General features: G+C 37.9%; 1 protein-coding gene across 3 annotated transcripts in view; it reads left to right on the top strand.

The window, feature by feature from the left end:
* Positions 1-14994, top strand: part of AGO3 (Argonaute 3) — a 466191-nt gene that overhangs the window by 349231 nt on the left and 101966 nt on the right. For all 3 annotated transcript variants that reach the window (XM_067138589.2, XM_067138590.2, XM_067138588.2), the window contains exon 13: positions 832-1026. In XM_067138589.2, the coding sequence (XP_066994690.2) occupies positions 832-1026 (195 nt within the window). The remainder of the gene's footprint in view (positions 1-831; positions 1027-14994) is intronic.

Consider the following 14994-nt stretch of genomic DNA (forward strand, 5'->3'; position numbering starts at 1 on the left):
ATAAATCTAAATTCATGACTACAACCCTATCATAGCCAGTATGGTGGAACTGTTTAAACAGAGCAAGTGACTGTGCATTTAGGGATTTTGGGGCATGTAGCTGTCATCTTCAGTTCTGGTGATAGTGGGTTTGAACCCTACTGTCAGCAACCCTGAAGCTGGTTTTTCATGGTTTCCCATTTTCACACTAGGCAAATGCTGGGGTTGTACCTTAATTAAGGCTACGGCGACTTTTTTCCCACTCCTAGCCCTTTCCTGTCCTATGGTTGCTATAAGACCTATTTGTGTCAGTGCGACATAAAACAAAAAAGAAATAAACGATGCAAAAATTGTATTCTCTATAACTTTATTTGTGTAGTGTTTATCGTTAGGACCAGTAATAACATAGATATTTGTGAATTAAATGTCAGGCCTTCCCCTACACTACCATTTCACCCATTGTGATAAAATTATTTAGAGGCTAGGCTGTAGTGCCTTGTTCCCTGACTTTACATACCGATCTTCATTGAATTCTATTCAGCAGTTTTGTTGTGATGCGTGTACTCAGACACATGGAGATCTCGGAAAAATTAAAAATTGCGTTTCCTTCTTACTGTGGACATAACCGGTACAGAAATACATTAATTTATTTCTGAGCAATGTGCAGGAAAACTCTTCATTTTATTTGAGAGAGTGAGATTTATCTTAAGACTTGGAATATCATTCAAATTGTAATTAGGGTGTGTATTCTTTGGTGAATAAGAGTAATGTAAATATTTGACTGATAAAATTGAATTATAACAGAAGTGTGTATTTAGAACTTGTGCTAATTCTTCTGTTAATCCCTTCCAGGACAATTGTATGGTGTGCGGTATTGACACTTATCACACGGCTACAGGGCGTGGTAAAAGTGTGGGAGCCTTTGTGGCTTCAATGAACAAACTTTTTACACGCTGGTACAGCCAAGTTTGTTTCCAAGGGCCTCAGGAGGAATTGATCAGTGGCATGAAATCTTGTTTCACTACTGCATTACGACAATACTACGAGGTACAGTATGATCATTAGCAAAGTCATTATTTTTCAGATCCGTCTAACCTTAATTAAATCTAAGTGTTTTAAACAACGTTGTTTAAAGTATGTATAGTTCAGTCAGATGTATCATTGATAGAAAAGCTTCTGTTTGCTTACATGGACAAACACAATACAGTAATAATACTAGCACATGTGTGTGTAATTTTTTTTTTTTTTTTTTTTTTTTTTTTTTCATTGAAACCATGCTATATTTCAAGAAGAAAGCGCCAAAATATTTAGTGTGCTTGTGAATATTCTTAGTTTCATGCCGATATGGGAAATAACCTAACATCCTAAAGGCCGACTCGCACATCTCTCGGTTGTGACAGTGGCTTGCGACGTTGCGCACACTGAGGTCAGTCCCAACTCCAATTATTCAGGAACTGATTAAGATGTTTCTATGGTTAAACATTTTGGCTATGCTAGCTTTTCCTAATTAAGGAAAACAATTACCTGTAATTTAATTGCGATTAAGTGTGCATGATGTAATCCCACCCCAATATATGGCATTTGATTTTTTGATCAGCACTGACAATAACTTCATAGGAACGGTTTTCCATACACCCTTGCATCTCTGATAATCATAATTATTTAATGCCAAGTTATTTTTACTTTGGTTTTTGAGAATTAGTAGCAGTAGTAGTAGTAGTAGTAGTATTTAACAGGGCCTGTATTGACGAAAATAAGGGTCATTCTTTTTTACAGAGGTTGAGCGCGATGCCATTTGATAATGAATTCATAGTCGAGACCACTAACATTTCAGGCAGACTATCAAAGGGTAGGAAGGGACCACGTATTCAGTACTATTAGCTTGTACCGGTATATTGTTTTATAAAACTGGGACTAGTTCGACCCCATATATATTGGGTCATCTTCAGCCACGCTCCAATTGGAAGACATAAGCACACATATAATCAATAATGATATAAACACTGATATGACAATTTACAGTCTTAATTTAAACCATTGATGAAGTCCGAATAACATATCCACACTTTAAACTAAATAACATATCAAAAATGTTGTGGTTGATGGCGAACTGTTTGGTCGTTTCTACAGCAGCCTTTGTTTTTGAGTTGATCTGGGAGTTGGTATCCTTTTCTGTGTAGACGAGCAACTTGAGTGATATTCATGTTTGTTCAATAGTAATATGGGTCAAGACTTACGTAGCTTTAAGGGGAAGATTCATACTTTGAATAGGTTTTCCTTATCATCAATGTAGTGATCTATTGTTTAATTCATTTGGAGGCAAATGTCTGAAAAGAAAATAATTTGAAGTAAATAATTGAGAATATATGGGAAGCAAGAAGATCAAGATAAATATGTATAGCCATATGAGACTCACCTCTATGTTGTTTGTAAATTACGTGCATTTGGTACCGATACCAACGCCAGACTGATTGTTGAGAGGGAGCAGAAGTATAGCTTATGATGCAGGGATTGGAGGAGGAATGTGTGAAGAGGGGCAGGTGGGGGGGTGAGTAGGTAGATTTGAACTGATTGGTGGACTTAATGTGTCTTTTTTCCATTTATACTTTGTGTATATAAGAATGATAATATCGAATAGAATATTAGATTTTTCATTAATTTTATTAATATTATGGTTAGGGTTAAAGTATTGTTTTAAATGAATGTAAAAATTCTCCAATATGTTGAGCATGTTGCCCTTCTTATCTACTTTTAAAATGCTTAGATCTTGGTCAATTGATGTAAAATTATGTTTTGAGTCTGTCATGTGCTGTGCCATTGTCAATATGGACCATAATGAAATTCATAACTTATGATTTCAGCCAGACCTCGCATATAAGAATGACAAAGATATTGGAGAATTTGACTCTCATTGAGTTGACATATACATAATTCTGTTGCCTTGAAGGAGGCGTGTGGTTTCTCCATTAATTCTCAACACCAGCAAGTACCTTCCCCTCCACGTGTGTTTCGTTCATGCTAGATATCCTCGTACTTCCATTTTCTCCACCTCTCCTCACTTTTTAGATGTGTGCATGTGTTAACGCGTCTAATGGTTGTGACCAATGAAGGAGAGTGTGTAAGCAGGTTCTGAGGGCTGTACTGATTTCTTGCCTGAAATGAATATTTATGGCCACAAGATACCATTTCGAGTTTACCATAGTACTCCTATATTGTGCAAGACATATAGAATAAGCAGTTTTGACCAATTGTATTTTGTGATTTGTTGTGATTTTCATATCAAAATATTCTGATTTTTTGTTTTGTAAAGTTAGCAGGTATATATAATAAAGCTCCTCCCAGTCTGTCCAATGTAAGAAAAATTATATCTGTTGCATTTAATCCTGTACACCCGTGACTTTGAAAAACTATTGAACTTGTTTGTGGATGTGGCATTATGTAAGACTTCTGCATTTCTATTATTGACTTTGAAAACTACTTTTACATCATGCTTTTTAAAGTTGTTGCTTAATTTAAAAAAATGTTTCTTGAACTTGAAGTAGAAAAAGAGGAGCTGTTTTGTTTATCTTCTTTCAAAGTGGTTAAGGGGCGATATATATATTTATTGTTGCCATTGATGCTTTCATGGTCCGTACTTATATACATGATATAGGCTATTGGGCTTATGCCGTATCAAGAAAATAAGGTGAAATTCTTAACGTTTTGCAGAGAAATTTGCTCTGTGTCATCAGAAGAAAATCTCGACTGTCCACGAGAAAGGCTTCTTAAACAATGAGCTTTGAATTTAAACGTTAAAATAGAAGTGGAAATGGTATGTTCATTTATCACCAAATGGCTCCCTGCACGCGGGACAGTGCTAGCGTTCGAAGTGGAAGCTGACGGAACCTTCAGAATCAGTCTGAGAGGGTCACGTGATATAACAGCTGTACGCACATGAAGGTATGACGTTGACATACGCCTGGAATGAAACATCTGGCGATGAGGAACGTACGAATTCGGAAAACACCGAAACAGAATAACATTAGTGAAGGGACGGAAGGGAACTACCTATGTAAACCCTTAATGGTTAGCAACCAGGTATTACTTAATTGATAGCCAGTGTCCCTGTTGAAATTGTTAGGATTTCTACGTATTTCTACAGCTTCCCGTATAATCCTGGACCTGTAGTGTCTAGTGTAGGTAAGAACTCAAGCATCTTCCATTCTCAGTTCAATACGGACAAAAATGAAATTCTTAGAAGATTTAAATCTGGGAACATGACATCAAGACCCGACGATAGAGCATGCTCAGCTATTGCTGATTTGTCTGGCTATTGAGACGAATATTACATTCATGTTCCTTGATACGAGTACCAATGGACCAGCATGTTTGGCCAATGCATAGCTTTGTTCGTGCAGCAATATGAAACTATCCAAAACTGTCAGGCGCATGCGCACATGCACTTCGCTTTATTTGAAGCGTTCGTGCAGCGAGAATTTGATATTCTGACTGCTAGTCTGCTGTTCGTGCAGTCGTGAATTCCAGTTTCGTACAGTCTGAGAACAGTCAGCAGAATTTGTGGATTGTTTTCGGATTTCTAAATAAGGCATGCGCATTAGCCCTTGTCACACATGGTTCACAAAGCACATATCCTTATAAATATATTTTTTCCGCGTATTTCTTGAAAATAACATTCCTTGATGGTGGTATTTTGAAATAAATTCTTAATTAAATGTAGCAGTTGCACATTCCGTTTAATGGGTGTACATGAACGGTTACTTTTCATCCAGTAGATATCGTCGTTAATTAAAACCAGTATCACGATAAAATACATGGGAACTGTCAATGTAAGTAAGTCCAGGTACTGTGGATAAACGAATGCAATTTAATAATCTGTTAGTCTATTCTTACTTGTTGGTAGTCACTAATCGCGAATATCACAGACTGTTGACGATATAAAATCTTGTATATTTTCAGTCTATAATGATAATGTATGTATGTATGTTTCAGATGTCAGACATTAGTTTTACGAGTGACTCCAGTGAATCTTCAACTGAGGATGACAATCTAGATTTATTTGATGATATTACCGGTAATCTGAATAGAGCACGGCCGAAGAATGAAAATTATTTTGAGGTTATTGTGCTAAGATAATGATCAAGAGTTCATGGAACATTTTAGAGTCAGTCGACACGTGGCAGAAAGTTTAGCTGGACGTTTTTCCAACAGCCAATATTTTAATTATCAAGCAGGGGGAAATGGGAAATTAAGTAGCTTCCGATGGACGCTCATATTTTTGTGGTTTGCTGGTTATCAGACAGCTTCATATCGTGATGTAAGTGATAGATTCAATATCACCTTAAGTACACTGCACAAAGTCATACAACGTATGGTGTACTTCATAAGTAATTTATGTGTTCAAATAATAAAGTGGCCTACAGGAGATGAAATCACTACTATTGAAAGACACTTTAGGCATAATCATTTCCCTGGATAATAGGAGTGATAGGTGGCACACACATTCGCATTGATAAGCCAAAAAGTGATCCTGATTCCTACCTTAACAGGAAATCTTTTTATTCCATCCAGGTAAGATACAAAGTTTTCTCTGCCCTTCATTTTATGCTTTATAAATCGGTAAAATGGTTTCACTTTATCAAAGGAATACGATAACTCGAATCACGAAGCCGAAATTTTGTCTCAGTTACAGGTTGTGTGCGATAACACAAGGAGAATAAGGGACGTGTTTCTTGGATTCCCTGGATCAGTCCACGATAGCAGGGTATTTCACAGATCACCATTACAGCAGAGCTTGCCAGAGAAATGCGGTGAATTTTATATCCTGGGTGATAGCGGCTACCCTTGTCTGCGCAACTTGTTGACACCTTTTAGGGACCGTGGTCAACTAAGGTGTGCAGAGAAAGAGTACAACGTGAAACTAGCCAGAAACCGATATGTGATAGAACATTGTTTCGGCTTATTAAAACAAAAGTTTCGTCAATTATATCTCATAAAATTGAAGAAGATCCCTGATATTGGGCACTTCATTCGTGCTTGTTGTGTTTTACATAACCTTGCTCTTGACGACAACTTTGAATATCATGAAAATGAAGAAGCAGGTTATGAGGTGCCGATTGTTCAAGAGGAGATAGAGGTCGTGGGAGTAGAGGATAGAGATGACAGAGATGGGATAGCCAGGAGAAATCATGTTGCCTTTAACATACTTTGAACAGTTTTCACAATAGATTTTACATTTAATGGGTACGGTAACAGAAAAATAAATCTTAAATTGTAGATACACACATTACATATCACTTGTAGAAGCTACATTTATATTCTTCTCTATCAGCTGTTTCAAAAAGTTATTCCTCTGTTCAATGAGATCATTCCTTCTTTTCTTTTCTTGCCATTTCCTTTCGTCCAATTCCATTTTTCTTTCGAATTTTACTTTTTCAAAATCTAACCTATCCTTCTGATACTTTAAACACTCCTGCCTAAAATTCCCTAGCATATCAACTCTATATTTCTTTCTAACTGCCCTTAATGAGCTCCTGTTTTCGGGCGACAATTTATTAGGAGTTAGATTCCCTACGGTTGGGTTGGGATCATCAACTGCTACGGAGGCTGCTTCACTGCAAGAAGCAAGACTTCCTTTGGCTGTTTCACAGTGTGTGGTTACCGGGAGATGGGCAGTTGTCGTGGTGGATAAGAGAAGTTCAGGATAAATATTTCCTTTCTTCTGAAAAATCTCATCCATCTCGTTGGCATACTCAAAGGTCTTCCTACCCCTCCCTGTTTTGTTCATATTGTCTATGTATTTCTTATAATTTCTTTCTATTACACGCCATCTGTTTTCACAGTTGGCTGGGGAAACTTTCAACACTAAACTCTTCATTCAGTTTCAATGCAATTAACTCCCACAATCTTTTCATATTCCTAATTTCCATCGACCCCACTTTGTTCCTGTATTTCTTGAATTGGTCTATTAAAAGTTTCGTGTTATCATGTGACCATGACCTATACTCAACATCACTATTTGATGCTGATGTGCCTTGAAGAATCAAAAATTCTTGAAGTTCTTCTGTAAAAGAAAAATAACTGTACTGTATTGCATTGCAATCTAACATACGTTCTTTATTCCCATTGTATTAATAATGGATACAATAATACTGTTCTGTAAAAATCCTTAGAATTTACATAATATAGACTTTAATAATAAGTTGTTTTATTCGTACCTTGCATGTTGCGTTCAATTTTCTTCCTCTTATTCCAAATGTGTAATGTATTTACGACAAAACAACTCGCAGTAAAACACAATCAATGCAACAATCTATCAATCAATCAAATCGAATAGAAATTAATTGGGAAATGTGCTGACATCTAGTGGTAATATTCAGTACTATGTGACCGTTCGCGCAGGAAAGAATCGGAAATTGTTTCCAACTGTTCCTAATCCGCGCATGCGCTCTCGAACAAAACACAAGCTATCACAGATTTACTGCACGAACAAAGCTTATACCTTACCGCAAGTACAGGGAATGTTGTATACCCCAGGATGTAAAAGTGGGAACAATTTGTCCTTGGTTTTACCCAGACTGTGAACAGTTTTAGTGACGTTGCCAAACATGGTTTTTATATTGTGTTTGCGGAGGACCTTGGCAATTCGATCTGTAGTGTTGTGAATGTAAGGCAGGTATTCCCTTCACTTCTTCCTTCTGTGAGCTTTGCTTGGTCATTTCTCTGGGACGCAGGACTCGGTGAATCTGCAAATTGCTGTAACCATTACTCTTGAACGTGACTTTGAATGTGTCCATCTCCACCTGAATATTTGATGGCTCATAAATTCATCTCGCCCTCTTGGTAGTGTCGTGAGAATGCCTTGCTTTTTGTGCTGGATGGTCGTGAGAATCTGAATGAAGATAACAATTTGTGTGGGTAGGCTTACGATAGACGGTATGTCCTAAGGAGCCGTCCGGTTTCTTTCTTACTAGAACATCCAAGAAAGGAAGGCATCTGCCCGACTCCATCTCCATAGTGAATTTAATTGAAAGCAAGCAAGTTGGCCATGCGGTTAGGAGCGCGCATCTGTGAGCTCGCATCCGGGAGATAGTGGGTTCGAACCCCACTGTCGACAGCCCTGAAGATGGTTTTCCGTGGTTTCCCATTTTCACACCAGGCAAATGCTGGGGCTGTATCTAAAGGCCAAGACCGCTTCCTTTCCATTCCTATCCCATCGTCGCCATAAGACCTATCTGTGTCAGTGCGACGTTAAGCAAATGGGGGGGGGGGGGAATTTAATTGAAGGATGTTGCTGATCTACGTGGTTTAGAAATAGATAAACTTTCTCAGGACCTTCTGTTCCGACCACAAATGTATCATCAACATACCTCCACCATATCATAGGTTTATATATCAGATGTAAGGCTTTTCAGGCGTTTGCACTATTAACCAGCGTTTCGTCTTAGGTCGCATAGGACACATGAATGTAAACAAAGCAATACGAGTCGTAGATAACAACTGAAATGAAGAGCAGATATGCTTAAAATATTGTAAGATTCCTATATAACATATTCCAAGACAGCATTTCAGCATTATTCATGAATTAATTCTATCATAAGCCAATTAAACTGATAAGTATATCACTTACCGTTATTCCTGTGGGAAGCCATTTTGTCAATGGGTCTCGGCATGGAAGGTAAGGTACTACCTCATTCAAAATGCAGTAAGAATATACACAAAGGAAAAAAAAAATTTCTATAGCCGAGTGCAGCGCCGAATCTCTGAACACCGCACTGTCATTAACTCTCCCATTGGCGCCGACATCTATAAACAAAAAACGGTAATCGCCACCTACCAAGACAAAGAGGACGATACTGTAAGTGCCCTTATAATTATAGAATTCAGCCCACTGTTACCTAGATGCTTTATTAGGCAGTGTTTTCCATCGATAGCTCCACAGCAGTTTGGGAAATTCCACTTTGATTTAAATTCATCCTGAATTCTCCCCCACCACTTTAGTTTGTGGTACCTGTAAAAGGAGAGAAGAGGCTGCCTGTACAAATATTTTATTTTTCTTAACTCTATCCTATATTTTCATTTATTTTCAAAACATAACCCTGGAACACCATACTCTGTCTGTCTGTTAGGTCATCAGCCCAGAGGCTGGTTGGATCCTCAAATAGCATCACCAAAGCATCACCGTAGTAGGGTCTGCTTGACCCAGTCAGATTATAGTCATTCATATAATATCCTTTGAGTTTCACCACTTGTTCTTATTCTAGCATTATGCCAGAAAATTACTATTGTGATCAAATCAAATCAAAATCTCTTTATTTGCAAATGAGGTGTCTACCTCGGTGGCAAATGGTACACTAAAATACATTATTGTCAAGCACTAAATATTAAATTAACAAGAGAAGAAAATTTTTCCTATAATACAATATTATATAATTTACGCTAACAATGTTTTCTATTAAACACACAGCTCATCCTTAATAAATTCATATTGTTTACAAAATTCTAATTATAATATCTCCTGTACTACTTACAAATATAGTCAACTGATATACAGTATGTGGAATTGTTTCAAATGATACTATAAAACTGGTATAACAATAATATTTACATTGCATTTATTTATTTACTTTTTTTTTTTTTTACCCGTTCTGGATCCTAAGTAGCATAACGACCTGCTGCGTGTTAACCAGAGCCCCTTTTGCCACCACTTTTCAGAGTTCCTGAAGGGCCTTCACAGCTACCGTAGCGGTCCCAGGGCCCTCGAAGTCCCCACTGTACTTCACCCCTACAGGCAGTCCCCTACTTTGGCTGTCCAAACTCCTTAGACCAGGGGATGGAATTAATTTATTCACACACATTTTTTTATTTACAATAACCTGCACCGGTCGAATGCCCTCTAACACTTCATTTATTTTCTCTGTTGCTGTTTATTCTCTTCTTGAATATCTGTACAGATTTTGGAAAAGGATCAAACACTACCCCTGGTAAACTGTTCCACTCCTTCACACCCTTCCCAATGAATGAAAATTTACCCCATTTGCTTCTGCTAAAATTCCTTCTAATTTTATATTCGTGGTCAGTCCTGCCGATATAATTATTTTCCAACTGAAGCCTCTCACGGATATCTCCCCATGCTTCTTCTCCTGTATAGGCTCTATATAATCCTGTAAGTCTAGTTTTCTCCCTTCTCTTACTTAAAGTTTCCCACCCAAGTTCCTTTAACATTTCTGATACACTACTCTTTCTCCTGAAATCCCCTGTTACAAATCTTGCTGCTTTCCTCTGCACACTATCTATTTCTTTTATTAGATATTCTTGGTGAGGATCCCAAACACTGTTTGCATATTCCAATAATGGACGAACCATACTCAAGTAACATTTTTCTTTTAATTCTTTGTTGCATCCTTTAAGTAGCCTCATTATGACATGTAACGATCTGTATGCTTTCCCAACAATGTCATCAATATGACCCTTCCAGTGCAAATTACTTTCAAATCTCACACCTAAGTATTTGCACTTGCCATCTTTTGGGATAACTACCTCATCCAAAGTATATTCAAATTCAGTTTTTAAGCTCCTGTTCGTAAAAGTTGTAACAGTTGATTTGCCTCCATTAACCTTCATATTATTTTCTTCAACCCATTGTTGGATACTTTCAAGGTCCCTTTGTAATTCTGAACAATCCTCAATGTTGTTTATTTCTCTATAAACAATTATGTCATCTGCATACAATCTTATTTTTGATGTTATATTGTTCCCTAAATCATTTGGTATATTAAGAAAAGTAACGGACCGATTATACTACCCTGTGCAATTCCCTTCCAAACTTTCTCTTCCTGAGATACATTATTTCCTACTTTGACTTTCTGAACCCTTGAATTTAGAAATGCTTTTATCCAACGTGTAACCCTTACGTCCAATCCTATTCCCTCCAATTTCTTTAATAATATTCCATGTTCCACTCTATCAAAGACTTTGGAAAGATCTATGGCTATGCAATCTAACTGACCTCCTGAATCCAACTGATCTGATATGTCCTGCTGAAATCCCACCAGTTGTGCCGCACAAGAAAATTTCTTTCTAAATCCATACTGGCTCCTCATGAACCAATTTTTATCATCACATATCCCTCTGATGTACTTCGATATTAAACTCTCCAGAATTTTACAAACTATACTGGTCAGGCTGATTGGTCTGTAGTTCTCTGGTTTCCTTTTATCACCCTTTCCTTTATAAATTGGTATTATTATAGATTCCTTCCATTCCTTTGGTATTACACTATTATTTATGACATAGTCAAAGAGAAATTTTAAATAAGGCACTATGTACCACCCCATTGTCTTTAATACCTCCCCAGTAATTTGATCACTTCCTGCAGCTTTTCCTTGCTGAAGCAGTTGGATTTCTCTGAAAATATCTTCATTTGTGAATGAGAAGCTTCTTGTTTCCCTCTGTCTCTCTCCCTCTCTATCTTCTGTTTCGGTTTCCAACTCTTGACAATCATCTACTGAATCTCTAAATTCCCTACTAAATAGGTTTGCTTTCTCAGTATCTGTTAAATAGTGTTCACCCCCTTCTCCCACCATTGTAGGAATTTGGATTCCTTTTCCTTTTTGATTCCTGATATATGAATACAGCTTTTTCCATTTCCCTTTGTGGTCATTACCCTCTTGAAGTATGCCATTCATATAATTCTCTTTTGCTTCCTTTTTCACTCTATTCAGTTCCCTCATTAGCTGTTTTCTAGTTTCTCTACTCTCCCTACCCTATTTGATTTTCCTGTTTACTATTCTACATTTTCTTTTTAATTTTCTTATTTCCCTTGTATAATAAACAGGGTCTGAGGTCATTTTACCCTTCTTAACTGGTACAAATCTCTTCTCTCCTTCCCAAATAATTCCTTTAAATTTAGCCCAAAGTGTATCCACGTTACTCCCTTCACTTATCCAACAACTGATTTGTGATTTGAGGTAAGTCCCAAATTCATCAACTTTAGTTTTTCTGTACAATTTCTTGTCTTGTGTAACCCTCTTATTAAGCCTTTTTGGTACCAGTCCTACATCCATTATTACAGCCTTATGGTCTTCTATTCCTTCAATTACCTCAGTTTTATCAACAATTTCCCAGGGTTTAACCAAGAATACATCTAGTAAGTTATCGAGACGAGTTGGTCCTTGTACTACTTGTGTAAATCCTCCCTCCCAAATTAACTTATTTGCCAGTTTCTGTTCATGGGCTTCACTTGCAGCTCCATTCCATTCAACTTCAGGCAAATTTAGATCTCCCCCAATTATTACCATATCATTGTTATTGTTTTTACAAGTATAATCTATTATTTTTTCAAAGATTTCCATGTCTCTTTCCTCTCTTCCAGGCCTGTATGTTCCTATAATTCCCACCTCCTTCATATTATCACAAACTAATTTTATCCCTAATATTTCATCCCTTTCATCAGTAAACCATTCATGTGAACAGTAAGTTTCCTTCACCAGAATAAACACCCCCCCCCCTCCCTTTTTATCTCCTCGGTCTCTACGATAGACTGTGTACCCTTCTGGAAATACTTCTCTATTACCCACCCCTTCTTTCAACCACGATTCCACTCCTATCACCACATCAGTCTCATAAGATTCCATCAATGTACCGAATTTTAATTGTTTATTTACTACACTTTGACAGTTTACCAAGAGCATTCTCAGACCCCCTTCCTCCCTAAAACTTGACTGTTGCAATTGGGTAACTTGAAATTCCTTACTATCCTGAGTTTCTTTTTCTAGTCGACTGAGCCAGCTTGAAGTACAGCTGGCTCTTTCTACTAGTTTTCCTGGTCAGTATTATAACTCAAGGGAGTTGCCTGTTTTACAGTACATATCTTAAGATTAATAAAATCTAGAACAATATTTGCTATCTTTCGTTTACCTGAATTGTTTAAATGGAGGCCATGTTTTGTATAACAGTATCTCTCAAAACTGCTGCATTCAATAACCTGAGTATTCCAAAAATGTTTACAAATTTTAACAATATCTGTATTGACCTTGTCCACTTCAATGTTCACACACGAGTCTCTACTCAAATCATGCCTGTGGGGCACGTTCACTACAAAAACGTTAGTGTGGGTCAGCTTCCCTAGTGTATGTTTAAGTTGTGATCTTACATTCTTGGCGTCGTCGCGAGCTACGTCGTTCGTCCCACCGATGATAAGCACTGCATCGCCGCTCCCGAAGTTCCTAGTTGCTGCTTCTACGTTTTCCACAACACTGCTGATAGAAGCTCCTGGATATATTTCTCCGGTTGCTGCTATATTCTCGTCGTTAATCACTCCCGCAATTCCCCTTCCTTGGCTATCACCAAACACAGCTACCTTCGCTGATTTAGGCCTAACTGGGTCTTGAATCTGAATTCTAGGCCTAAATTTTAAACTCGGCACGGCAACGGATCGCGATGATTTGGTTTCACGCGCGCGATCACTTTCTTCCAGGATTAAATTATTTAGGGCAGAAAGCCTATTTCTAATGTTTATTTCCGGAAATTCAGTTGTAGATTTCTTCTTAGCCGGCCATCCACGAACTACTTGACACCACGTGCTCGAGTTTGTTACTTGTACCGGTATATCACTCGAAGAATGGTCAGTCCCAAATTCTAGCGATCGCAGTCGTTCTTTTAATTCTTGATTTTCAAATCATCATGGTGGTGTTGCAAACAGTCAAGCTCTTGGGGAGGAGGAAAATGATGTTGGTGAAATTATGCTTGAGGAAGTGGAAAGGATAGTAAATAAACTCCATTGTCATAAGGCAGCAGGAATAGATGAAATTAGACCTGAAATGGTGAAGTATAGTGGGAAGGCAGGGATGAAATGGCTTCATAGAGTAGTCAAATTAGCGTGGAGTGTTGGTAAGGTACCTTCAGATTGGACAAAAGCAATAATTGCACCTATCTATAAGCAAGGGAACAGGAAGGATTGCAACAACTATCGAGGTATCTCATTGATTAGTATACCAGGCAAAGTATTCACAGGCATCTTGGAAGGGAGGGTGCGATCAGTCGTTGAGAGGAAGTTGGATGAAAACCAGTGTGGTTTCAGACCACAGAGAGGCTGTCAGGATCAGATTTTCAGTATGCGCCAGGTAATTGAAAAATGCTACGAGAGGAATAGGCAGTTGTGTTTATGTTTCGTAGATCTAGAGAAAGCATATGACAGGGTACCGAGGGAAAAGATGTTCGCTATACTGGGGGACTATGGAATTAAAGGTAGATTATTAAAATCAATCAAAGGCATTTATGTTGACAATTGGGCTTCAGTGAGAATTGATGGCAGAATGAGTTCTTGGTTCAGGGTACTTACAGGAGTTTGACAAGGCTGTAATCTTTCACCTTTGCTGTTTGTAGTTTACATGGATCATATGCTGAAAGGTATAAAATGGCAGGGAGGGATTCAGTTAGGTGGAAATGTAGTAAGCAGCCTGGCCTATGCTGACGACTTGGTCTTAATGGCAGACTGTGCCGAAAGCCTGCAATCTAACATCTTGGAACTTGAAAATAGGTGCAATGAGTATGGTATGAAAATTAGCCTCTCGAAGACTAAATTGATGTCAGTAGGTAAGAAGTTCAACAGAATAGAATGTCAGATTGGTGATACAAAGCTAGAACAGGTCGATAATTTCAAGTATTTAGTTTGTGTGTTTTCCCAGGATGGTAATATAGTAAGTGAGATTGAATCAAGGTGTAGTAAAGCTAATGCAGTGAGCTCGCAGTTGCGATCAGCAGTATTCTGTAAGAAGGAAGTCAGCTCCCAGACGAAACTATCTTTACATCGGTCTGTTTTCAGACCAACTTTGCTTTATGGGAGCGAAAGCTGGGTGGACTCAGGATATCTTATTCATAAGTTAGAAGTAACAGACATGAAAGTAGCAAGAATGATTGCTGGTACAAACAGGTGGGAACCATGGCAGGAGGGAACTCGGAATGAGGAGATAAAGGCTAATTTAGGAATGAACTCGATGGATGAAGCTGTACGCATAA

This window comes from Anabrus simplex, chromosome 1, assembly GCF_040414725.1.
Source record: "Anabrus simplex isolate iqAnaSimp1 chromosome 1, ASM4041472v1, whole genome shotgun sequence".
Lineage (NCBI taxonomy): Eukaryota > Metazoa > Arthropoda > Insecta > Orthoptera > Tettigoniidae > Anabrus > Anabrus simplex.